The 27,276-nt window shown below is 44.1% G+C and overlaps 2 protein-coding genes across 4 annotated transcripts in view; both read right to left on the minus strand.

Annotated features, from left to right (window-relative positions):
- PNPT1 (polyribonucleotide nucleotidyltransferase 1) overlaps positions 1 to 19,434 on the minus strand; it is a 38,779-nt gene extending 19,345 nt beyond the window's left edge. Inside the window, exons 1-14 of one of the 3 annotated variants that reach the window (XR_014523544.1) lie at positions 19,198 to 19,418; positions 17,467 to 17,527; positions 17,226 to 17,300; positions 16,885 to 16,990; positions 16,369 to 16,418; positions 14,409 to 14,472; positions 14,274 to 14,321; positions 12,095 to 12,208; positions 9,149 to 9,335; positions 6,739 to 6,790; positions 5,617 to 5,674; positions 3,449 to 3,545; positions 2,452 to 2,554; positions 1,265 to 1,335 (exon numbers count right to left, since the gene is read on the minus strand). Coding sequence is in view for 2 of the 3 variants with exons in the window: in XM_083494339.1 (XP_083350465.1) it covers positions 1,265 to 1,335; positions 2,452 to 2,554; positions 3,449 to 3,545; positions 5,617 to 5,674; positions 6,739 to 6,790; positions 9,149 to 9,335; positions 12,095 to 12,208; positions 14,274 to 14,321; positions 14,409 to 14,472; positions 16,369 to 16,418; positions 16,885 to 16,990; positions 17,226 to 17,300; positions 17,467 to 17,527; positions 19,198 to 19,385 (1,274 nt within the window). In the remaining variant the exon portion in view is untranslated. Of the gene's footprint in view, positions 1 to 1,264; positions 1,336 to 2,451; positions 2,555 to 3,448; positions 3,546 to 5,616; positions 5,675 to 6,738; positions 6,791 to 9,148; positions 9,336 to 12,094; positions 12,209 to 14,273; positions 14,322 to 14,408; positions 14,473 to 16,368; positions 16,419 to 16,884; positions 16,991 to 17,225; positions 17,301 to 17,466; positions 17,528 to 19,197 lie in introns of all 3 variants that reach the window. The other 2 variants (XM_083494339.1, XM_083494340.1) reach the window with 2 other exon arrangements.
- The window catches only part of EFEMP1 (EGF containing fibulin extracellular matrix protein 1), a 142,802-nt gene that overhangs the window by 9,483 nt on the left and 106,043 nt on the right, over positions 1 to 27,276 (minus strand). The window lies entirely within an intron of this gene.

Genomic DNA, 27,276 nt, shown 5'->3' on the forward strand with positions numbered 1-27,276 from the left:
CTTGCCTGACTGCCTCTACCAGAGCTCAGAGAACAATATTAGGGTACAGTAAGCTACTCTAGCATTAAGGCAAAGTGCATCTGAGCCTGGCTTACGCTTCAGTGCGAAGCTGGGTGAGCAGCAGACCAACAACAGATTAAATAATTTTTATCTGAGTAATCGTTTGCATACAGGTGGCGACCATTTCTTGCAGGTGTTCCGATCCTGTTCTGTCTTTGATCACGTGCCAATTGGACACGGCTAAGATGGCTGCTGCCTATATAACCAAAACCATGTTAGAAGTGTTTTTCTGATACTGAATACAGTGGTACCTCGGGTTACATACGCTTCAGGTTACACACTCCGCTAACCCAGAAATAGTGCTTCAGGTTCAGAACTTTGCTCCAGGATGAGAACAGAAATTGTGCTCCAGCAGCGCGGCGGCAGCAGGAGGCCCCATTAGCTAAAGTGGTGCTTCAGGTTAAGAACAGTTTCAGGTTAAGAACGCACCTCTGGAACGAATTAAGTACTTAACCCGAGGTACCACTGTAAATAACAGATGAAGCAGCCTTTGTTAGATTTCTGCTTATTGTTAAAGCAAAGTCCGTGTTTTAATATATCCTGCCATTTCTCAATACATCTGCTCCACTGATTAGGATTTGTCCGTAACCAGTTAGAACTATCCCCTATGGAATAACCAACTCACATTAGATCACATTGCCTGAGCCAATAAAATTTTTGTCCCTACAGAACAAAAACCTAGCAACTTTCTTCTTAGGAAAGCTTTTAATAACTACTTTTGCACTGTACTGTCTCAGGATTACTTCCAAGTTCAACTTAGCTACGTTATTTTGATATTCTTTTTTGCATGTGGCCAGTCTTGATTTCTCTGAAGGGGCTGTATATACCCATTTTCAATGATGTTTAGAGAGATTGCCTTCAAAGAAAAGGTGATTTCATATGAATTTCGGAAGCTGCATTACCCCTGATCAGATTTGCCCATACGGCCCAGTTTATCGACTCTGACTGGCAGAAGCCTGCCCCAAGCTCTTAGGCAGGGAGAGGCCTTCACCACTGTCTGCCACCTGATCCTTTTTAAATGGAGATGCCAGTATTGAACCAGGGATCTTCTTCATGCAAAGCATGAAGCTCTAACCACTGAGCTATGGCCCCTCCTGATCTACTTGAAGATTATGAACACAAGGTCCTAAAGAGTCACATGGTGCAACTAACACGCCAAAGTCAAGTTGGGGTTTGAAAGGAGAAGGGATGGTGGTATATATACCTTAAAGCGGTTGTGATAACGTCAGATTTTACACTCGATTCCAGTGAGTCAAATGTAACTGTGCAGAGGACCTAGAAAACAAAGGTCTACTGAAAATACTGTGGTTTAGGGGAGAGGAATTAAGTTCTCAACAAATAAGAAAGTGCAATGATTCAAAAGCAAGATACATAAAAACCCAGATAAGGTAAGCATTGCTCTGGGCACAAACTCACAATGATACCAGAAGGGGAATCATTGACATGAACTGTTTGCACTGCACTGTTTTGGATTTACAGAGAACAACTTCAAGTTTCAGCCCTCCCCCCTTCTTGGTTACAAGTTCTGCTAATTATGAACCAATCTAGAGGGCACATTTCCTATTCTAGCCTTCCCACCAGATACCAATTACAGCTGGGCGAGTCACTAATGCAGTTCAAAGGTGTGACAACTTTTAAATTGACATTTGTTAGAAGAACTTGCAGTAAAATATATACACAGTTCTTCTGAACAGATTTTCTTTTTGGTGATGGGGGGGGGGAACTACCACACACACACACTCTCCACCCCCACCCCCATATATATATACAGTGCTTTTTCTGGGGGGACGCATACCCCTAAACATTTTGTGAATCTAAGTTTGGTCTCATTGAGGGGCAGTATTTCAATATGAGTAGGAAAATGAGAGCACCCCTAAACATTTTTTAAGAAAAAAGCACTGCACGCATACACACACACAGTGCTTTTTTCTAAAAAATGTTTAGGGGTACTCTCATTTCCCTACTCATATTGAAATACTGCCCTTCAATGAGGCTGAACTTAGATTCTCTCATATATGAGAATTTATCACCCTTCAATTTAAGCAGAGCAGCAGGTCTGATTCATAGATGCTGTTATTTTAAGCAATTCGCCCACAGGGAACCTTTTCATTCACTGACTCACACATCCCCCACACAGTGCGGTTTTTAATAGTGATGCAGAACATACGTGTACTCTAATTTTATAAGCACGCGCGGGGAAAGTTAGGAATGATTTTGCACTTATTCAAATAAAGAATCAAGTTTATTTCAGGATGGTCTTCAGGAGCTTATCCGCACCATCTAAGTCCATTTCGTAAATTTCATTTTAGTTGCTGACCCACGGCCACTGAACCACAGTATTTTTATTTTTGAGTAAAATAAAAAACGGGAAAAAGGAAGATCAGTGAATACCTGGGTTTGGCCTCTCTGAAATAACGCTGATCCATGAAGGGTTTTGAACATGTCCACCTCGCAAGTGATGTTTCTAAGTGAAGTCAAGTCTCGACCATCACATCTATGGGAATAAAGCAGCAGAGAGGACAGTTTCCACGGGTTCCTCTCACCTCGGCTCTAGATTTGGCCTGCATCCATGAAAATTTGGAGCCCAGTGCAAGTGTTATTATGGCTATAACTGGGGGAAAGCGATAATTGTGGCTACCCACTTTGCCTCTAGTCCAGCCTGATGTGGACACATTTGAAGCGACAGTCAAATTAGGCCCCAAAGAGAGCAGGTTTTGGCCTCGGTAACACATTGCTTTTAAACATACTCAAACAAAACCATGATTTAAGGCCTTTCGATTTAAGCCACAATATAAAGCATACTGGTGCACAGCACTAAAACCACAGGCAATTTGTTCCTCTCCTGCTCCTGATGTATTGCTGGGAGTGAAACCGTGACATGGCCTAGCGTTACATTCAAACTTGGGCTTGTAGCTTGTTTCCTTCCAAACAAACCACAAGCTGTAACTAAGGTTTGTTCCTGGCTTACTGCTGCTTTTGGTTCGTTTATAGCACATTCTTAACCAGGCCTACTCAGAAGTCAGATATATTAAATTCAGTGGGCAAGTAAGGTGGCTTAGCACTGAGCCTTAGCTCCTGGAATTGCCTACCACCTGAAAATTTTAGCCTTGTGCTCCCAGCATGTTGTGTGTTCACCTTTAAACCACAGTTAAGCTTAACCGTGGGCTTAAAGCTATGAGAAAACAAGGCTGTGTACCACAAAGTAGGAGCATACTGATAGTTCTATGTTTGTGGGCATCGATTCCTTAAAGGAACCATGTGCAGACGGCTTGGTATGCAAGGCCACTGTAAACTGGTGCAAAGATGATACTGCTTTCAGCCTTTTAGTGTCCTTATTCCGCGGAAGAACCTGTTTTAAACACAGCGACCCAGAAAACACCATGTTTACCTCCTGTATTCATTCAGAACAAGATTTCTAAAGACGTCTTTCAGGACGACGTTAAAAGATTCCATGATTTCGTAACACTCCGTTTCCGGGAACTTTTCTAGAAAGAAAGAAGAAAATTGAAACGAAACCTAAAACACAATGCTTATTCCCCCCCCCCCAACTATATGACTAGAAGGGAAGTAAAAGGAATTTGTGACAGTAGGTGTCACAACTTGCTTTAAATTTTCAGTTAAGAAGAAGAGTTTGGATTTGATATCCCGCTTTATCACTACCCTAAGGAGTCTCAAAGCGGCTCACAATCTCCTTTCCCTTCCTCCCCCACAACAAACACTCTGTGAGGTGAATGAGGCAGAGACTTCAGAGAAGTGTGACTAGCCCAAGGTCACCCAGCAGCTGCATGTGGAGGAGCGGGGAAGCGAACCCGGTTCACCAGATTACGAGTCCACCGCTCTTAACCACTACACCACACTGGCATTGGCAGGTTTGATGCTCAAAGCGCCTAGGAGAATGGCTGGGGAATAAGATGAGGACAAAGAGCTGCACCAGCCTGGAGCCGACACACTGATTATCCTCAGTGCTGTCATGGGACAGTAGTGGGGCTCAGTCCCTCTCCTGAAATGCCGCCCCTCACCTACAGGGATCCTGTTGGTGACACTACTGTCCACCTGCATGTTTGGTGGGCAGAGTGGTGAGCTCTGCACCAGTGGAGTGAAGCTGGCATGAGCCCATGGGCAGGGACACGTCCGCATAACACACACACACACACTGGCACAAAGGGGGTTTGGATTACAGTGTCTGGCTGGTTTCTGTCCCTTTTCATTAAGCAGGTACACAGTAGAGAGCCCAACACTAGTCAAGAGTATTCTCAGTGCCTTTGGATGTCAGAATGGAAGACTGGTCTGGGGTGGGGGGTATATGCTTCTGTCTTCAGCATCTTCATCTTCAACATCTTCAAGGCTTAGTTATCATGGGTGCAATTCAGCCCAGATACATGTTTATCTCTTTGGATAGCAAATCAGGGGTACATACGACCCAATGCTCCTCATTAAAAATACAATCCAACCCCCCACCCCACTGGATTTCAATCTTCTCTCTCATGTGTTTTTGGGGGGCAGGGGGCAGGCTGGTGTGGAGGACTCCCTGGTCCTGAATGGGGTAACTGTGCCCCTGAAGGACCAGGTGCGCAGCCTGGGAGTCATTTTGGACTCACAGCTGTCCATGGAGGCGCAGGTCAATTCTGTGTCCAGGGTAGCTGTTTATCAGCTCCATCTGGTACGCAGGCTGAGACCCTACCTGCCCACGGACTGTCTCGCCAGAGTGGTGCATGCTCTAGTTATCTCCCGCTTGGACTACTGCAATGCGCTCTACGTGGGGCTACCTTTGAAGGTGACTCGGAAACTACAACTAATCCAGAATGCGGCAGCTAGACTGGTGACTGGGGGCGGCCGCCAAGACCACATAACACCGGTCTTGAAAGACCTACATTGGCTCCCAGTACGTTTCCGAGCACAATTCAAAGTGCTGGTGTTGACCTTTAAAGCTCTAAACGGCCTCGGCCCAGTATACCTGAAGGAGCGTCTCCACCCCCATCGTTCTGCCCGGACGCTGAGGTCCAGCACCGAGGGCCTTCTGGCGGTTTCCTCACTGCGAGAAGCAAAGCTACAGGGAACCAGGCAGAGGGCCTTCTCGGTAGTGGCGCCCGCCCTGTGGAACGCCCTCCCAGCAGATGTCAAAGCGATAAACAACTACCTGACATTCAGAAGACATCTTAAGGCAGCCCTGTTCAGGGAAGTTTTTAATGTGTTATATTTTAGTGTATTTTTGGTTTCTATGGAAGCCGCCCAGAGTGGCTGGGGAAACCCAGCCAGATGGCGGGGTACAAATAATAAATTATTATTATATTATTATTATGTGCTGGTTTTCTATTTGCAGAGAATGTTAAGAAATGAGGCAAGAAGCATTTGGTCATGTGACAACCCCCCGCCAAATCAGAAGTGGCACAGTCCTGACGCAGCTTCACCATCTGAGTAAGAAGCAGGCTGCTGCAAATATCTGCATCCCCAAGTCTATAAAAAAATGTTTGACTGCCAAAGGCAGAACTGTAAGACAAACCCTGGCAAAGTAAAACATTTTAGAACATAGTATAGTCAATTAAGAGAGTGTCTGACCTTTCAGCTGCTCTTCTGTTTCAAGTCTGATTTTGTTAATTGCTTCATCTCTTGAGATCTAGGATGTAAGATATCCATTGACACATTCTGAATTTTATTAAGATGAGCTAAAGAATCTCTTGCACATCCTATGCTTGGGAGCTAATGTACATCAGCACACAGAGGCCATAGAAACGCACTTCCCTAGAGAGTCACGCTACTCAGTAGATGTGATCATAGAATTGTAACATTGGAAGGGACCCCGAGGGTTACCTGGCCCAACTCCAGGTAATGTAGGAACCTCAACTCGATCATACATAACAGATGACCATCCAAACTCTGCTTATGTATGATCTAGCTGGGAACCTGAAAAAGCTTTTCTCCCAATGCATGCAATTTCTCCATGCTGGCACCACCGATGGGGAACACTTTTAATTCCCACCATATGCAGGCGGTTACCATTTTATGCTGGCCCTCAAACTTAAAGGTAAAGGGTAAAGGGCCCCTGACCATTAGGTCCAGTCGTGGCCGACTCTGGGGTTGTGGTGCTCATCTCGCTTTACTGGCCAAGGGAGCCGGCGTACAGCTTCCGGCCAGCATGTGGCCAGCATGACTAAGCCGCTTCTGGTGAACCAGAGCAGCGCACGGAAACGCCGTTTACCTTCCTGCCGGAGTGGGACCTATTTATCTACTTGCACTTTGACGTGCTTTCGAACTGCTAGGTTGGCAGGAGCAGGGACCGAGGAACGGGAGCTCACCCTGCCACGGGGATTCGAACCGCCAACCTTCTGATCGGCAAGTCCTAGGCACTGTGGTTTAACCCACAGCGCCACCCGCGTCCCTGGCCCTCAAACCTAGGAAGGAATAAAGCAGTACAAGGCTTCAGAAGATACACTTCTTGTTCTTTGGAGCGGGATGGGAGGGCACTGTGGTGCAGAAGGGAGCAGGCTAATTGAGGCTACAGTAAGTGGGTGGGCAGAAAGTTCTTTGCATTGTCATTTACATTTCATCTAACAAGAGGAACAAATTCAGAGCAGAATACCTAGACAGTTGTGTGTGCATCTCTTTAAACTGGCTGAAGCCAAACAGCGAAAACCCGCCTGGTTCAGGCGCAATTTAACCAAAATGAATTTAAATACTCACTTTATCATGCGTGAAGTCGGAAAACACAGCAGTGATCTTTCCAGATGCAAGGCTTCAAGCACGGGAAGGTGGGGGAGAAAAGAGAAAGACGAAAAATTATAACCAAATCATACAGTGGTACCTCGGGTTACAGGCGCTTCAGGTTACAGACTCCGCTAACCCAGAAATAGTACCTCGGGTTAAGAACTCTGCTTCAGGACAAGAACAGAAATCGCGCGGTGGCGGCCTAGTGGTGGCGGGAGGCCCCATTAGCTAAAGTGGTGCTTCAGGTTAAGAACAGTTTCAGGTTAAGAACGGACCTCCAGAACTAATTAGGAGCTTAACCCGAGGTACCACTGTATCTGAATGCCAACCTGGTTGATCCTCATGACATTTAAAGCAGCAACACAGGACAAGCAGAGAAAATAACAGGTGCTACTCATAAATCCTAGCCAGACAGGCCAAGGCCCGAGTGACAGTTCTTCTCTGGTACCTCATATATTCTGTCTCCAGAAGGATCCCAATCTGCCTTGAAGCAGACTGCAAAAATCAAACAGCTGTGCCAAGAAGATGAAAAGAAGCAAAACTGCAACACATTTTGCCCACCTGAGTCCCACATGTTAGAGGCCTCTCAAGCAAAGAGAAGCCTTGCCATTTCCATCAGTTAAATAGTGAGGAAGCTTACCCTTTCTGCTCCATCCTATGAACCGCTACAGAGAAAACTAGAGCAGAATAGTGGGCACCAGACCACTACAACACCGCTGCTCTTGTTTTATTTAAATACAGTGGTACCTCGGGCATACATCCGCAGCGTGGGGAGCCCTGCAGGAGTTCCCCGCAGGGCTCCCCACGCTGCGGATAGCAGCCTGGCGCCCTGAAGCAGAGCACCCCTCGCGCCGCGCAGACATCGGCCAGCCCCAGCAGCTCAGGGGACAGCAGGGAGGCGCAGCGCCGCCATCCCGCTGTTCCTCGACCTGGTTCGGTTTCCCCGACCTGCTTTTGGGGGGGAAATAAAGGAATAATTTTTTTCCTTTATTTCCCCCCCAAAAAACTAGGTGCGTCCTATGGGATGAAAAATACGGTACTCCATAAGATGCACACACATTTCCCCTTACTTTTTAGGAGGGAAAAAGTGTGTCTTATAGAGCGAAAAATACGGTATATTCAATCCTCACTTTAATGCAAAGATGTTGGACAGACTCCAGCACTTTGGCAGCCTCTCTGTTCAAGCTGATTCAATAGCAGGTTTCCTACAATTCACAGGGAGAACCTCACTGCTCCAGACAGCACACATATGAAAACACCCCTCTTGCTCTTCAGTTACTGGACCACATGTGCCAAGTGAAATATGCAGCTTGACACGAATAATTTTTTCCCTTAAAAAGAAAAAAATGGGCTTCTTCTTTAATTAAAATAAACCGTCGGGTATTATTCATGATTCATAAAAGACAGTCCAACTGCCTTTACAGAGACGGTGAACTAAGTAGTTGCTTTCACTTAATGCTGATTTTTTTTTAATATAACCCACTTTAAGCCCCAGTGACAGTGGGGGTGGGGGGGGGGTGGGAGAACACTTTTTTTAAAAAAGGAAATTTGTGTGCCTTGTTATCCTGGCGGCCAGCTCTGTCCCATTTTCGTGTCCGGGGACACAAGGCAACATCAGCAGCTGGGCAGACAGGGGCCAAATGGGTCAAAAGATTCTGCCAGCTACAAAACTGAAAATTTCCCAAGGTGAAAAGCACCACTGTCATTGCTGAGCAGTATTTTGTGAGACACTGTTTCGTCAGCAGTGCTAGCTAAGGACAAGGATGGTGGGAAGCACACAGTGAAAAGGTTTTAACATTCTGTTCAGATCCCTTGCTCTGCTCTGCCTGTTGCGTTCCCAAAAGCAGAGATGGGTAGCCTGCAAGCCCAGTGGTCAGGAATGATGGTGTTGGGAAAAAGCATCACCCAGAAGGTCACAGGTTGTACATCCCTGGGTCCTTGCGGAGGAGGGGCAGTCCTAAAAATGAAATATTGCATATCCCTCCATATCCCAAACCAAACTGTTTTTTTCTTCCACAGCTTCAGAATTTCAGGGAATTTCACATTCACCAAGGATTAAGCAAGCCTATTTTTACCAGCACAATTTAGGCTCCTACGTACAAAGGAGGATCAGTAAAGAAAGGCAATTACTAACACAAATATAATTAGTAAAGGGTACCAAACGGAAGAGAAAGTGATCAAGAGCTGGGCTCTTATTTAGCATATGAGTGGAACAGTTTTAATATATCCTTTTCTTTCCATATCATAGCAGCTTGTGTTGTGTTTTGAAGGTGGATGAAAATTTACGTAGGTGTATTTTAGATTTTTAAAATAAGGAAACCCTAAATTCAGCTACTATATCTGCAGTTGCAGCCCACGTAGCCCAGAAAACCTTTTGTGTACTTACTGCTTTGCACATTCCACGATCTGCTCAGGAGCAGTGAATAGCTTCGGCACGGTTCTCTTGGCAACGCCCTGTTCCTTTGCCAGCTGTTGTATGCCTTGAATTATTTGTTGGGTGTGCTTCACGCCCACTTTGATAGCATGGCAAAAGTCCTGCTGCAATACGTTCTCGGCAGCAGCTTCCAGCATCACTGTTTATTCAAATTCAGAGATGGGAAAGTCAGTCACAGCTGTCTTTGACTGATACGTTTCAGCTATCAACCAATATTCACAGAGAAACCCAAACGGCCAGTGTGGATTTTGAAAACAGAAGCTAACAACTTAACCTGCACTCTCGCAATGCAGGTCATTTCATTATGACATTGATCCTGACAAAGTAGAAACAGTAAGCCATGAGACATCACATACAGTCGTTTTAATGCAACAGCCTGTTGGATCAGACCGGTGGTCGATCTAGTCCAGCATTCTGTTCTCACAGGGGCCAACCAGATGCCTGTGGAAAGCCTAAAAGCAGGAACTGAGCCCAACAGCAGCCTCCCCTCCTGAGCTTTCCAGCAACTGGCACCCACAGTAGAGACAGATCATAGCCATTGTAGCCTTATCCTCCATGTCTAATCCTGGTATGCCCTGCGGAGGACCTTAAGGTCCACAAACGACAACATTTTGGAGGTCCCAGGTCGCAAGGTGGTTAGATTGGTCTCAACTAGGGCCAGGGCCTTTTCAGTACTGGCCCCGACTTGGTGGAACACTCTGTCACAAGAGACTAGGGCCCTGTGGGACTTGACAGCTTTCCGCAGGGCCTGCAAGACAGAGCTGTTCCCCCTGGCCTTTCGTTTGGACTCAGTCTGACCCCTATGTTTCCCTTCCCTTATGGTCCTGATTTATCAGCTACTTTTAAAATGGGGCTGCATTTTAAATTGCATTTTAACCTGTAGTTTAAATTGTGTTTTTCTTCTTTCCCCCCCTATTATGTTTTTACTGTGATTTTATTGGTGTTAGCAGCCCTGAGCCTGGCTCTGGCCAGGGAGGGCGGGGTATAAATAAATTTTAATAAATAACAACAACAACAACAACAACAACAACAACAACAATATTTTAAAGTCATCCAGGCTGGTGGCAATCACTGCTAGGGCTGGGTGATATATCAATATATTGTCCAAAACTGGTTTGACATCCATATTGTGATATCAGATCCAGTTTCATAATTCTTGATCTGGCAATGTATCTTGAATCGTGTGTTTGTGTGTGCACGCGCTATGCAAAAAAACCAGAATGTGGGGGAAACTGTGAAGCCAGGCAATGCTTCTCTCGATTCCTGTATTCCCTGCTAACTCTGCCGGCTCAGCTCTCCCGACTCCTGCAGAGGGCAGCGAATCACTGGCAAAAATCACGATGTGGGGAAAAACGTGAAGCCAGCCAATGCCTCTACATAGCTCCATCCTTATTCCAACCACCATGATATATCAGTATATCACGATGCTTTGCTGGTGATATATCACAATGTTGAAAACCAGATATTGCCAAGCCCTAAACACTGCTTCTCCCGGGAGCAAATGTTATAGTTTAACCATGTGCTGTGTGAAGAAGTATTTTCTTTTGTCTATCCTGAATCTTCCAACACTCAGCTTCATTCGATGTTGCCAAGTTCTAGCTCTGAGAGTGAGAAAAACATTTCTCTATTCATTTTCTCCTTACCATGTGTAATTTTATACTTCTATCATGTTTCCTCTTAATCGTCCTTTTTCTAAGAAGTCTCAAATCTTGTAACCTTTCTTCATAGGGGAGTTACTCCATTCCCTCGATCATTTTGGTTACCCTTTTCCAACTCTACAATGTCCTTTTTGAGGTGAGGCAGCCAGAAATGTACAGGGTTTTCCAAGTGTGGTTGCATCATTGATTCAAAGACATCCTACCTACAAAGTTTCAGCCCAATTGATAAATTTAGTGAATGACCTCAAAACTGAGGAATCAGGAAACCACTTAAGTTTAGAACTGGTTCATACACATCAAAGTCCTTCAACACATCTCTCAGCCCCTCAATGTTCAATGCAAGAACCAGGAATTATTGCACCTGAAGTTATCTAAAGTGATACATGAAGTCTAACTGCAGTGTTTTGATCTGTGGTTGCTGACTCACACATGCTAGTCATCAAGTGATGAATATGTGTATGTGAACCAGCCCTTGGAGAGTGGCGCACACAGGTTTTCGAATGAGCCTTCCATCTAAGCCTTCTCTCGCTGCTGCCACTCTCACAGGCAGGTTTGGCAGGGATGCAGAAGAGGGCCTTCTCGATGGCTGCTCCTAGACTTTGGAACTCCCTTCCTAGAGAGGTTAGGCTAGCTCCCTCCTTGCTGTCCTTCTGATGTCAGGTGAAGACTTCCTGGTTCCAGCAGGCTTTTGGGAACCGACAGTTTTTAAGGAAAGGGCTGGTGCTGTGATATTCTATTAATATTTTGTTATTTTAAAGTACAGTGGTACCTCTAGTTACGAACTTAACTCATTCCGGAGGTCCATTCTTAACCTGAAACTGCTCTGAACTAGAGGCATGCTTTCGATAATGGGGCCTCTTGCTGCCGCTGCAGAACACAATTTCCGTTCTCATCCTGGGGCAAAGTTCTCAACTCGTAGTAACTCTTCCAGGTTAGCAGAGTTTGTAACCTGAAGCATTTGTAACCTGAGGCGTTTGTAACTCAAGGTACCACTGTACTGATTTTTCCCCCTGTTCTTACTAACAGCTAAGCACAGGTGGGGGAAAAAACATCCTTAATTTTTTTAGCTATAAGCTGTCTTAAGTCCCTTTTATGGAAAAAGGTGGAATATAAATAAATAGGATACCAGTAATAACAATAATCATAAGGCTGACACCCGTTTAGCTTTAAAATAGCAGAAAATGGCTTCATACCATACTCTGGCCATTTTACTAGTAAATAATCCATTTGAATCACTTACCAATTTGGCTACGAGGGGCTCCAGAGACCACTAAATCCAAAGTGCTGGACGACATTTCTTTTCGTGTGGGATTCACAACAACTTCTCCATCAATCAGTCCTACCCTCACAGCACCTGAGAAGATACTCCATAAATTAAGATATTCCATCAGTTAGCTTTTTGCAACTAAGGCAACACTAGCTTGTGAGATTACTTTTCAGATGTGCTTTTAACACGGAAAAGCTAATGCGGTTTGGGAGAACTGCGTAGGGCTTGACAATTGATTAATTCAAGAGATTTTACTGTCACACACGAGTATTTCAGCAGCTGCACCACTAAGAGAGCTGCCTACCCTTAGTTTGCCTGTACTGGACACAACTGATGAGGATTTAGCTCTGTTCAAACAAGTACAATACAACTTGGTCTATCTGTGCTTTGACAGCAGGCAAACTCTGCTCTACGTAGTACATAGTAGGTGGTGAAGTGAGGGACTAATTCCCAGGGGACAATTTAGCAGCCCCCTCCCTTGCTGCACAGCAAACTGCAATGAGTTCCTAAAGCAATTTTTGATACAGCAAGGAGAGGTTGGACAGCTGTTCAAGTAAAGACGAAGCAGAACTCCATTGGGCAGATGAAATTAATGGACTATGCAGAATTGAACAAAATGACAGGAAGTATGCGAAACCTGCGGGACCAGAGATTTACAGAAGATTGGAAGAAGTATATGAATTACTTGAAGAGCAACTGTAATCAACAAATTACGCTAGTAGGACTACAAGAAGTTTTGTAAGGAGAAATATACGAAGTGTTACAAAGTAGAAAAAGATAGAGATATTGGTTATGAGTTTGAAATGTAATAGGGGAGATAAGAAATGCATACTGAGAGATTAGATTGGAAAATTTTCAGACAGGATTGATGGAAGTCAAAAATTTGAATAAGATGTAAAAGTATGTTTAATTACTGTTAAAAATGATATGTTTAAAAAAAAAACTAATAAAAATTATATTAAAAAGAAGAAGAAGCAGAACTCCACTGTGCTGAAGGACAGGAGCAAATCACTGCGCAGGTTGCACAGACTGAATGTTAATTCACTGCTAGCAGATCTGCCAAAAAAAAAACCCCAAAAGGACAAGAGCCCAAAGGAACCAACCAGAAAGCCATGAAAAATGTGCAAGAGGGAATGAAGTGGGCCCTGAAAAATCTGGCCACAATATTACTCTTTATTATGCTCCTCAGCAAGTACTGAACTGGCCCTGAGTCCAGAGTGACTGAACAAAAAAGGGAAGACAGGATGATGGGAGGTATTCAAGTCCTATTCAAGTCCTTAAGGGACCCTGCTCACATGTGATCTGTCTATTTATATGTATGGACGTTTGTGAATCAGGTTTATATTGTTTGTAGCTAATGTCTGTCTGCTACTTGTTTTTAAATAAAGCTATAATTGCCAATAGCTATGCAACAATAAAGACTGACTACTTCGGAACTGGTCAATCTTGCAGCTACAAGGATGCTCTTACAAGACTGAAGCAAGACTAATCTAGATATAACGTTAATAAACCAGCTCAGAGGCAGAACATCTCTTGAGGAGTTCCAAATATTTATTACAGGGGTGCAAACTTGAATAATATGGGGGGGGGGGAGGTAAGTCCACCCCACACCATCGATCACAAGACGCATACAAGCACACCATTTGAATGGCAATACTCATCAACGGGGGTGGGGGTGGGTGGGCTGGCCCCCTCAAATATTTTACTGAGTGTTTCTGTGGGTGAAGGGACCTTGGCCCCTAGCAACTGGCTCTTATGATTCATTACAAGTTTTATTTACCCATTCTTTTATACAGTGGACGCTTGGGTTGTGAACGTGATCCGTGCGGGATGCACGTTCGAAACCAGTGTCTGCACACGTGCGGGTTGCGATTTTGCGCTTCTGTGCATGCGCAAAGTGCGATTTGGCGCTTCTGCCGAAACCTGGAAGTAACCCATTCCGGTACTTCCGGGTTTCGGCAGTCCACAACCCGAAAAAACACAACCTGAACCCAGTAGCCTCTAAATATTTCTAGCCTTCATGGTGCCTGGATTTTTTTCTTCTTCTTAACTTTACAGCTTCAAACTGGTGAGGTTTGCTTTCATTTCTCATAAACTTGTGCCATGCGTTTTCAAACCAATGCTAAATTAAAGTTAGTGTTTCTTTACTCACCAATGGGACCGTTCCATGGAATATCCGACAAAGCAAGGGCTGCGGAAGCTAAAAGCAATTGAGATGCATTACTTGAAAACTCTTTATACCGTTTTGCTAAGACTAACTAGTCTTATTTACAAAAAATGTTTTTACCTCCATTAATGGCCAGCACCGCAGGATCGTTGACACCATCTACAGCCAAAAGATTACAAAGGATCTGGGGAAATAAAAAGAAAAGTTGATGCATGATTTCATGTAGCAGCCCTGTTCATGTATATGGAGGTACCAGGATTACTCTGGAGTGCGGCTATGTCTTTAGCTCAGTCTCCAATGAGGCAACTCCCAACGATGCGTTCTTTGTGGCTATCTAAATTCCAACAGGTAAGCTCCTACCCGCAACTGGGCACACGGTTGCCCAGAAGTTGCACGTTTAGATTTCTTTTCAAAAAGCTCAAGGCAAAGTACAGCTGCTTAAAGAAGGAGACAAAACCTCAGGGGTGGGGGGGAGGGAGAAAAGCTCAGCCACACTCTAAACAGACATGGTAACACCCTATATCCAAGCAGCACACAAAGGCTAGTATTATTCAAGGTGTTGGGTGACAATCAAAGTTCGTCATATTCAGAGTAGAACAAATTACAGTGGTGCCCCGCAAGACGAATGCCTCGCAAGACGGAAAACTCGCTAGACGAAAGAGTTTTCCGTTTTGGAGGTGCTTCGCAAAACGAATCTCCTATGGGCTTGCTTCGCAAGACAACAATGTCTTGTGAGTTCCTGCTGGTTTCCCCCCCTTTTTCTAAGCCGCTAAGCCACTTATCAGCTGATCCGATCAGCAGATAAGCCGCTAAAAGCCGCTAATAGCGCTAAGCCGCTTATCAGCTGATCCGATCAGCAGATAAGCCGCTAAAAGCCTCTAAAAGTCGCTAATAGCGCTAATCCGCTAATCCTTCAATGGGCTTGCTTCGCAAGACGAAAAAAACCGCTAGACGAAGAGAATCACAGAACGGATTCTTTTCGTCTTGCAAGGCACCACTGTAAATCAATGGAGTTAAAATACTTAAATGTGGTCTACTCATAGAGTACAACTCAGCTGGGTATTTCCCGTTATAGACTGTGCACTTATGGAAGTTGAATAAATAAATTTATCTGCAAATATAAAGGTCATTGCTAACGTTTAGGTAAGGACTATCGCCTTACATGTGTTCTTCCACACACACTCATGTTTTGGATTTGCCCTCCCAACAAAGATGTGTCAGGAAGACCATCTTTATGTTCTTTTAATTCCCCCATGAAAAATCGTTCATTTAAAAAAAACAAAAAACCAGACACAGATAGGTAGCCGTGTTGGTCTGCCATAGTCAAAATAAAAAAATTGGTCTTTAAGGTCTACTGGAAGGAATTTTTTTTTTTAAAAAACAGAGGTTCCTATCTGTCAGGTTTTCCCAACGTACTGTGGGGTTGATTCCCCTTAATGCCCTGCTGATTATTTATTATTGCTGCTTGCTTTTTGGATTGTTAAAGTTTTGTTGCCCAATAGGGATGTTATTCATTTTTTGCCTTATTTAAAAATTTAGGAGAGGGATTTTTCCAGAGCCAAAGTTTTAAGATATTTCATTTAATAAATACCTTTTGGGTCCCCTATGTTTCTCATCAATTATTTTCTAATATACTATAGAAAGAGAAGACAACTGACTATTTCAACAGTGCGGCCTCTCACAGGGAGGCTAACTGGATCCACAGCATCCCTTCCATGTACAGAAGGGCTCCTTCCATTCATGGAAAACACTGAGACCCAGCAAAGTCTTCTGTTGGAGGAAGCAAGGTAAGGCGGGTGACATTTCCTATCTCATGCAGCCCCTAACACCCCCTCCCCCACTGCTTAGGGAGTTTTCCATGCGGGCCAGAGAGATGGAGGAATCGGCAAAGATTGCCTTCCTCTCTTACTCCAGCGGGAGGATCTCATGAATGAAGTTCTTTTAACGCTGGATCCAACCCAGAGTGATATTTCCCACATTTCTTTAGTAGCAACATACAAAGCGGCTATTTAATAGTGGTATCGCACTAACATCACACTAGGAACTAGGCTAGAAGTAAGAAGTGATCAAAATAACTTACCTGTGTATCATAATAGTAGCCTGCTGGAAAGAGTGGTCTAATGGACCGATCTGTAAAACAGTATTAAATATTTAAGGTCATCTCTCTCTCTCTCTATGTCTAATTGTTTTCACAAGCTATTCACACTGCAGCAGATAAAACCAGTTAAGCCAATCCCCTGATGCAAAGTAGGACTGTCTCCCAAAGACCATCTCCTGCGATCCAGGCAAACATGAAGATTGTATCCAGGCAAGAAATTAGTATCATTAGTTTCCATGGAAGAAATGCATGCAAGGCTCAATTACCTTGGAAGCCAGTCCACTGAAATCAATCAGATTTGCGTCCCAGTTAGAATGCTTAGGATCAGGTTTATGTCATCCCAAGGTAAGTAGCACTTAAGGCACAATTTCCCCTAAATATATTAAGAAACTACTGCATCATGGGGAAAGCCTTTAAAAACAAAGCCCCCCTTTTCAAATTTCCAAGAAATTATTGGAATAGTTATAATAGAACACAGCTCAGACTTATAGTACATACCTATTACTCTGCTTGTAAGAATTTCTTTATCGGTAGAGCTCAGTTCTCTTCTCAGATAATTGGTAGGAATTCTTCCTGCTGCAGCAGCTTTTTGTCGATAGTCAACCTTACGTAAGAGACAATATTATTGTTCCCTTTTATTTTATTAAGCACAGGACACTGTAGAAAATCACAAGATACCAATCCAGTTTATCTGATTCACCCAGACCAATAAAATAATTTTATAGGCGTTTGTCTAGAAATGTTTTAACTTGGTTCTTTGAAAGATATTTGCATTATAACAAACTAGTATAATTTTATGCAAAGCTATGCATTATGTTAAATACTTCAGTGCTACTCACCACCAAAGGCATGAACTGAGATGGAGAAGGCTTCGTTTTACTGACCGCTGTCACCATCACTGATGTATCACCTAGCTTAATTTTTTTAAAAAGAGGGGGAGAAAGGTATTAGGCACACTTCTTCAGTACAGAGCAATGAGATATCAATCTCTATATCTGCTATATTTCTGGAAAGATAGGCAAAATGTATCAAACAATTGAAACAATTTCAATGGTATATGGTTATTGAATAATTTTCTACCTGTACTACAGCACATCCGTCAGCGAATCGGGCTAATTTTCCAGAAGAGATTTCTAATTTTCTGAAGAAAGGAAATTAAAGAAAAGTTTAATTATGTGAAAATTTATATTTCTCTTAGATCTGTGCGGCAAGGGGCTGCATTATTCAGCTGACAGGCAAACACACCCTGCAAATGCCTGCAGCTGCTTTCATAATTTCATAATGCTGTAGGTAGAAAGTATGAAAAAATGCACTCCACACGTTTAGAAAAACTTTCATTTTACTATAAATCTGAAGCTGGTCAGCTGTGAGGGAACAGTCTCTCTACACAAGTTTTGCTCATATTTATATACATATATATCTTGCAGATATAACAGCAAAAATGAAATAAACATTACCAGCTCACATTAACAATTAAGAAAAGCGCTTTCGACCTTTGAACACATGTCTTATCATCAATCTTGTTTGGATGCCTATTTGTACGTTTTAAGTCAGGACTGATGTTTTTTCCCCACCTACTCAGAAGTGACAGCAGCGTGGGAACATGTTTCTGCTTCCACCTTGATTTTTTTCCCCCTTTCATCTTTCCCCTACCCACATCGCAAAGTGATCCCTGCGAGTGGCAAAAAAGCTATGCGGACAAACATTAAAACTGCACCAAACTCAAGGTTGCTCCTTCTCTGGAAAAGAAATGGAAAAGTATAGTGGCATGGTGCAGCAATAACAAAACCACAAGAACATTTGCAAAGCTAAGCGGTGTCCAGTATGGTTTCAAATATTGGATTTTGGGGGACTGACTGCACGTTGAGATTCGTTTGGACTAGGTCACCCTCTTGCCAATAAAGGTTCGTATAGTTAAAGCTATGGTTTTCCCAGTAGTGATGTATGGAAGTGAGAGCTGGACCATAAAGAAGGCTGATCGCCAAAGAATTGATGCTTTTGAATTATGGTGCTGGAGGAGACTCTTGAGAGTCCCATGGACTGCAAGAAGATCAAACCTCTCCATTCTGAAGGAAATCAGCCCTGAGTGCTCACTGGAAGGACAGATTCTGAAGATGAGACTCCAATACTTTGGCCACCTCGTGAGAAGAGAAGACTCCCTGGAAAAAACCCTGATGCTGGCAAAGATTGAGGGCATAAGAAGGGGACGACAGAGGACGTGATGGTTGGACAGTGTTCTCGAAGCTACCAGCATGAGTTTGACCAAACTGCGGGAGGCAGTGGAGGACAGGAGTGCCTGGCATGCTCTGGTCCATGGGGTCACCACGACTAAACAACAACATAAGATCAAATGTTAAAAACAAATGGAATGAAGATATGCAGGAAATAATACTATGTTAAAATAAACCAGAGAAGGAGGTTGAGGGAAGTCCAAGGGGGGAGGGAAAACTCTTGAAGTAGTGAATTATTTGTTATGATACAATATTGGAAAAATGGAAAATTAATAAAAATGGTTACAAAAATAAATAAATTCCCAACTGCAGGCAGACTGTTACAACCCATCATATCTTCAAAGGAGGCCTCTTCCAACCCTGTCATTCTGTGATTCTTCACTATGCAAGGCGGTGAGGGCAAAGACACTCTGCACGTGGCCAGAGGCAACATCAAACACCCCCAGGAGTCAGACGCGGCTTTGGGAACGGTTTCCAAGGCTGAACCCTGGTAGGTTTTAAGCCCTGGAGGAAATGAAGAGGATCACACACCGCTTTTTATGCACGGGGAACCAGTCACCGTTGCCTCCCTACTCCTTACCTGCCCCCCACGTCCACAGACACCGCTTTGGGGCCTCCAGCAGAGCTCCACAGGCCTCGAGCCCGAGCCAGCCGCGCCAGGCGGAGGCAGCCCGGACCCCTCAGCCAGGGCCCCATGGCGCCGCTACCCCGGCAAGCGCTCGCCCTCCGCCTCAGCCACGAAAGGCAGACTGCGCTGGCGGCCGCCATGACACCACAGTCGCCCGGCAAAGCACGACCTCCGACCCCGAACTCACTTCGCACTAAGTCGCAAGCCGATTGGCTCCCCGAGATAAAACCGCAGGCAAAAGGGGCGGAGGAAAGGGGCGGACCAATGAGAACGGAGCGGTGCCGAGGTTCGATTTCGATTCCCCGAAAGCGAAGGAGAAGCCGGCGGCAGTGCGCACGCGCCGGAGCTCGCCCCTCAGTGGCCGGCCCGATGCCGCGGCTGGGCCAATAGGAGGAGACTTAGAACGCCGGCGGTGTTTTCTGGCTCTCTCCTGTTCCTGGCAAGTGGCGCGGCGGAGCAGAGGTTCGATGCGCGTTCATTCCCGCAAAGAATTGTGGGTGCTGTAGTTTTTTTGGTTTTGAATTACAAACTTTATTGAAACTTTTTTGTGTGTGTGTAAATCAGTTGGGTTTCTGGCTGCTTTTTGGACTACAATTCGCATCACCCCGATCATTGGTCCTGCTAGCTGTAGTCCAGAAACAGCTGGGCACCCAAGTTTGGGAAATGCTGGAATTATCTAGTTCTGCATCTCTAAACTGTGCTGGCATCCATTTGTGTTGGGAGACAGTGGAGGCTTGTGTCTTTGGGGGTGAGGTCAAGCTACTGGACAGTTGCAGCGCCTGCTGTGGCTGTAAAGACCAATGTGGGAGAGACATGTTTTAATACTAAGGATAGTAATTATTATTTATACCCTGCCCATCTGGCTAGGTTTCCCCAGCTATTCTCTCTGCAGTCCTCCTAGCGGTCATTTCTCCTATGTTCACTGCTATGGATACACGACTGCATATCTCCAGGCTCTGATGATGTCTGCATCATCAATGAAGGATTTCTGAAGGACATCTGAAGGCAGACCTGTTTAGGGAAGCTTTTAATGTTTGATGTATCACAGTATTTTAATATTCTTTTGGAAGCCGCCCAGAGTGGCTGGGGAAACCCAGCCAGATGGGCGGGGTATAAATAATAAATTATTATTATTATTATTATTATTATTATTATTATTATTATTCCCTGGATTTAGATTTCTCCATATGGGAAGAAAGCCTTAAACAGCATTTGAGCTTCAGGCCTCCTGATAACTCCCTAGCCTGCTAAATTTGTTGTTGTTTAGTCGTTTAGTCGTGTCTGACTCTTCGTGACCCCATGGACCAGAGCACGCCAGGCACTCCTGTCTTCCACTGCCTCCCCCAGTTTGGTCAGATTCATGTTTGTAGCTTCGAGAACACTGTCCAAACATCTCGTCCTCTGTCATCCCCTTCTCCTTGTGCCCTCCATCTTTCCCAACATCAGGGTCTTTTCCAGGGAGTCTTCTCTTCTCATGAGGTGGCCAAAGTACTGGAGTCTCATCTTCAGGATCTGTCCTTCCAGTGAGCACTCAGAGCTGATTTCCTTCAGAATGGAGAGGTTTGATCTTCTTGCAGTCCATGGGACTCTCAAGAGTCTCCTCCAGCACCATAATTCAAAAGCATCAATTCTTCGGTGATCAGCCTTCTTTATGGTCCAGCTCTCACTTCCATACATCACTACTGGGAAAACCATAGCTTTAACTGTACGGACCTTTGTTGGCAAGGTGATGTCTCTGCTTTTTAAGATGCTGTCATTGCTTTTCTCCCAAGAAGCAGGCGTCTTTTAATTTTGTGGCTGCTGTCACCATCTGCAGTGATCATGGAGCCCAAGAAAGTAAAATCTCTCACTGCCCCCATTTCTTCCCCTTCTATTTGCCAGGAGGTAATGGGACCAGTGGTCATGATCTTCGTTTTTTTGATGTTGAGAAGGGGTGAGTAAAGATCTACATCAGGAACAAAGAGGGGATAAAAATCCACATTAGGATCTGCCTGCAAGGCTGGACACAGACACGGGCACAAAGGCTTGTGGAGCAGAAAACGGATGTAGTGACATCCAGGCAGCACAGATTTCTCAGTGGAGTTTGTGCCACTAAGTGGTGTCCAAACTTTTTCCAAAGAGGGCCAGATTTGATCAAGTGAAGGGCTATGAGGGCTGACCAAAGGGCCAACCGAAGTTGATGACCTTTTTTGGGGATTTTACCCAAACCATATTTGTTGTGCTTTTGTAAAGATTAAACTGCCACAGGGACCAGATTAAACCGACTGGTGAGCCGGATTAGGCCCCTAAAACGGACTTTGGACATGCCTGCGTGACTAAGGGTTCACTTGACTTTCTAGACGAAGCCTTCCAACTACTTATTCAGACTTAATAAACCGGTATCTATATAAGCAGAGTCACTATCTCTTCTTTGAAGGTGCCAAACAACACCTGCAACTGTTGCTATTTAGGTGTGGTGAAGACACTTTGTGTTGTTCCAAATATAATGTGACTCTGTGTCTTGTTGGCACAGCCCTATGGCTTGTGTTAAAGCAAATTGTTGAAACTCCTGCCCACTGAACAGGGGAGCTGATAAGGAGGTCTTACTCAAAAACCCATCCCCCCCCATCACACTTTTGTGGTTGGGAATGTGTACTGGAATGTGTGGGATAAGCACTTGCTTTGACACGTCATCTAACATCCCTGCAAACAAATCAGAATTAATGCTTATTAAATAGCCAACATCATCTAATCTCTCTGCAATCGATTCAGGAAACAGGTCACCGAGAACCACCCAGTGTTGATTTTTATAGATTAGTAAAACGAACCAAAGAACTGGGGTAACACCACTGAGGCAAAAAAGGACAGGGAAGAACTTTGTTCAAGTCATTTCAAGGGGAAATATTGTTCAAGAGCAAATGTACAAATAATGTAATATAACGTAAATAGAATAGCTAAAAGAAGGGTAATTGGTACAAAACTGAGTGAAATTTATTACCATAAGCTCATGTTAAGCTGTTGAAAGTTATCAAGCTCCTTTATATGAGGTAAACTCTGGAAAGTTAAAATATAATATATTATTTTCTATATAAAATTTGCATGTACGGTCGTACCTTGGGAGTTGAATGGAATCCATTCTGGAAGTCCATTCAACTTCCAAAATGTTCAGAAACCAAAGCGTGGCTTCTGATTGGCTGCAGGACAGTCGGCTCCCGAAAATCTTTCGAAAACCGGAACACTCACTTCTGGGTTTCAATCGTTCGGGAGCCGATTTGTTTGGGAGCCAAGGCATTCAAGAGCCAAGGTGGTTGTTGCTTAGTCGTTTACTCATGTCCAACTCTTTGTGACCCCATGGACCAGAGCATGCCAGGCACTCCTGTCTTCAAGAGATCCAAGGTACGACTCTACAAAAAAAATCATATACCTTAAAAACAACAAAAATAATGACTGGCGCATCTTGGGAAAAAAAACAGCAACAACTGAAGAGACCTGTCAACATGAAAGGGGCACGTGAAACTTAAAATCAAGGATGCCTGTTGAACCTTTGCTAGAAGCGCATGGGATTGGTGACACTAAATGCCCAACTTCAATTGAAGCTACAGAGCTACAGTAGCCAGCTGAAAAGCTGGCAACCCTAAAAGAAGAGACAGACTTAATAGCTGAGTATTATATATACCAACTTGATGGTGTACTATGGAAAGCAAAAATGTTTTTAATTATGCTTGTGTGTGCTTAAGGTATGATACATTACGGGCAAGTCTTATTATTATTTTTGAAAAGGATATTTATTTTTCCATGAAGTGTAAAGTTATATAGCTCTCTTGCTGGAGACCAGAGATGATTGTTCATTCATGCTCAGACAGCAGAATAATGTGAGCTCAAAGCAACAATTGTGCCAGTATCGGACTTCACACATGATTAAATTAGTAGTAGCTGATGTGCATTATACAGTTGCACGAAACTTCCGTCTCGAAACAGCAATAGACTCTATGGGTGCCTGGCTTACTGAGGTGTGGTTACTTTAGAATGAAGGTCAGTGGCCGTGGTATCTTTGAGGATATGTGGCTTTATTTACACATATATGCAGCCTGAGTATAGGATGGAGGGCTCACAGCATTAACACTCCCAACATACCTCACTTCCTCATTAAGTTTTCCAGGGAATCCCAGCACAGAGCAATGCAAGCCTCTGTGTACCCAGATTCCAACATACCGTAATCCAAAACTCCCCCCCCCCTCTCTCTCTCCTCCCCCCACCCTCTCTCTCTCACACACACACACAAAAGCCCCCTTGGCCTATTGTTCTCCAGCCTAGGATGATGTGGCATCCTACCAGGCAAGGTGGGGAAAGCCCCCCCCCATTTGTATTTATGGCAACAGAGATTACGATTTTAAAATGCAAATGGCGGGAACTTAGCTGAGCAGCTAAGGCCATTCCACAAGCTTCCTCCTATAGATTCTAGCCTCCCATAATCAACAACAACAACAATTTATTTATACCCCACTCTGGGTGGCTTCCAACAGAATATTAAAATACAGTAATCCATCAAACATTAAAAGCTTCCCTAAACAGAGCTGCCTTCAGATGTCTTCTAAGAGTCTGGTTGTTGTTGTACTTTTTGACATCTGGTGGGAGGGCGTTCCACAGGGCAGGTGCCACTACCGAGAAGGCCCTCTGCCTGTTTCCCTGTAACTTGGCTTCTCGCAGCAAGGGAACTACCAGAAAGCCCTCGGCACTGGACCTCAGTGTCTGGGCAGAACGATGGGGGTGGAAGGAATAGGTTTTGAAGGAATCTGCAGTGTCTTTCAGACTGACCTCCCACCTCCAACTTACAAAACTAACTTCAATTCCTATCTGGAGCTAGTCTGAAATAACTATATCTATAACAATACAGAAATAGCTGGAAGCTATTTCATTTTCATTTTATTTATTGCTTGCAGCTTACATATATTTCGCAAGCAATTGACAGAGCAGTGGTGTCATTTTTGGAGCATCACTTACAAAAGTCAGATTCGGTATGTATGTGTGTATATATATGTATATATGTGTGTAAATATGAAATATGAAAATATGAAAAAGTGTGCTGTGCTCCCCACCGAATATTAACAGATCTATTGCAGCACAAGGTTTTGTGAACTAGTGTGCATTTGATAAGATGGGTGAAGTGCCATCATCAGTTGGTTCATACACAAACATAGAGAACAGAGAAGAGAGGGAATAAATGCAAAGCTGACGTATTGAACAGTAACGGAGAACCTGTAGTCTTCCACGAGTTGCTGGACTACATTTCCCACCATCCTTGACCTCTTTGCATGGTGGCTGGGGTTGATGGGAGTTGGAGTCTAACAACACCTGGAGGGTCACGGGTCCCTCATCCCTGGAAGAAGAGTTTGGATTTGGATTTGATATCCCGCTTTATCACTACCCGAAGGAGTCTCAAAGCGGCTAACATTCTCCTTTCCCTTCCTCCCCACAACAAACACTCTGTGAGGTGAGTGGGGCTGAGAGACTTCAAGGAAGTGTGACTGGCCCAAGGTCACCCAGCAGCTGCATGTGGAGGAGCGGAGACGCGAACCTGGTTCCCCAGATTACGAGTCTATCGCTCTTAACCACTACACCACACTGGAAGAGAGCGTAAGTGGAGTGACCTTCCATAGCAGTGAAAATGGGCAAACGCCGACTATTAACCTGACTGATGCATTCTGAAATAAAGGACCGTTCCAAGTCTGCTCTGCATCAGGGCAACTGGATGAAGGCACCACATTCTGAGATCATATTGTGGAAGGTAATTTTGAGTCCAAGCTGGTGAGCATCTACCATGGGTGAGTGACATTTGATGATCAATAATTCACTTCCTATTGATAGGGAAGCTGCTTTAATTGCTCTCTGGTTTATGGAAGATCGAAGAGGTTGTGTCAGTCTCATCTGCTGTGTTTTTTGGTTTAATTAGATCTAGCCTGGGGAGGGAAAAAATTATCTCTGCACATAGGTGGCCTCTCTGTTTATTAACTTCATTCAGCCGTCTTGTGCACTAATTGAGATCTCAAAAACACTGTATAAAAACAATGGCTGCTCCCAGACATTCTGTTTCTTGGGCATTCATTCTGATTTGCCTGCACCAAGTTTATGGGGAGGTTAGACAATGTTTGCTATTTACTGAGCATACATTGTGATTTGTTTCTGGGAGAAATTATGTGACAGTGCATTAAGCAACCATTATCCCACACTTTCCAATTCATTTCCTAGTCACTTTCCTTATTGCAAAAATCCCTATTTTGTTTTGGTGTGTGTGTGTAGGGAAAGCAAGTTTGTTGTGCAAGAGCTTTAATAGCACAACCTGAATTTACTGTTATGTCCTTGTCGCTATTATTTGGGTGGGATTTAGTCTGGGAGTACCAAGTGTCTGAGTACAAGGACTCAATGCAGAAGGGCTGGATGAACGGAAGCCAGAAAACAATGAGTTAATGATGGTAGTAAGGATGTAAGAAGGCAAGGTCTCCTGATTCGCCCTGTATTTTTCACATGCAGCCCTGTTTCTGCGGGTTGTATTCTTCAAAAAACCTATGTTATTCATCTCACCACCTACTGTTGTGAAAATTCCTTAATTTATTAATTTACTTAATTACTTAAATAAACTACTTAATTTCTTACTTAATTATGTAATTTACACAAGTGATTACGTAAATTATGTAGTCATTATGTTATCCCACTTTATTCATTTGCCGTAGTGGTTAGCAGCCATTGATGGCTTTGTCCATGAATTTGTCAAATCTTTTAAAGCCATTTAAGTTGGTGACTGCCCCCTGGGGACACCTGAAGGGGCCCTGATCACCTCTGACTTCAAAAGCAAGAAGTTGTTGTTTAGTCGTTTAGTCGTATCCGACTCTTCGTGACCCCATGGACCAGAGCACGCCAGGCACTCCTGTCTTCCACTGCCTCCTGCAGTTTGGTCAAACTCATGCTGGTAGCTTCGAGAACACTGTCCAACCATCTCATCCTCTGCCGTCCCCTTCTCCTTGTGCCCTCCATCTCTTTCCCAACATCAGGGTCTTTCCCAGGGAGTCTTCTCTTCTCATGAGGTGCCCAAAGTATTGGAGCCTCAGCTTCAGGATCTGTCCTTCCAGTGAGCACTCAGGGCTGATTTCCTTCAGAATGGAGAGGTTTGATCTTCTTGCAGTCCATGGGACTCTCAAGAGTCTCCTCCAGCACCAGAATTCAAAAGCATCAATTCTTCGGCGATCGGCCTTCTTGATGGTCCAGCTCTCACTTCCATACATCACTACTGGGAAAACCAGAGCTTTAACTATACGGACCTTTGTTGGCAAGTGATGTCTCTGCTTTTTAAGATGCTCTCTAGGTTTGTCAAAAGCAAGAAGTATTGAAAACAAAAGGCTTTTAAATTGCGCAAACTTTCTCTCTTTCTCAACAGATTCCCTTTGTCTACCATTAGGTGGCACCAATTAGCTGGTTAACCACATGCCCAACTGTATTAAACTTTTTTGGTCCCCTACGTTCTTTTATGGAGGTGCAGTGACAATGGGCAAAACCTTGTTATATGTCGAGTTGCAGCTCGGCATCCAGAGAAAAATCAGTCTCACACCAAGATAGGTTCCGAATTATGGCTGCTCCTAGGGAAACATGGCAGCTCCTAGGGCTAATGCAGCACAGCTTTTATTGTATGAAAATCAGAAAGATACAAGCCAAGTAAGGATACAAAAAATACAAGTCAAGCAATTTGTTCTAGCCAGCAGATAAAGACCTTGGTACCAAACCATGCGAGCGATCAGACCATACTACGTTAGCCAATCATATGGGACAGCACGAGCTGTTCACGCGCTATTCATGCTCCAAGGATGCTTCTAGCTATGAGATCACCCTGTAACAATAAGAACTTTGCTCATGCTCTCATGTACAAGCAATCATTTTCCCACATGTCCTCTTTTCTTATTTATATTGTTAGAGGAAAAGAGGGACCATTAGTACACTTCATTGCCTAAGCGTCTACACTTTGCAACATAAATTCCTCTTGTAACCCCTGTGGTGGGCCGTGGT

This window comes from Podarcis liolepis (assembly GCF_965112155.1).
Source record: "Podarcis liolepis genome assembly, chromosome: 3".
Taxonomy (NCBI): domain Eukaryota; kingdom Metazoa; phylum Chordata; class Lepidosauria; order Squamata; family Lacertidae; genus Podarcis; species Podarcis liolepis.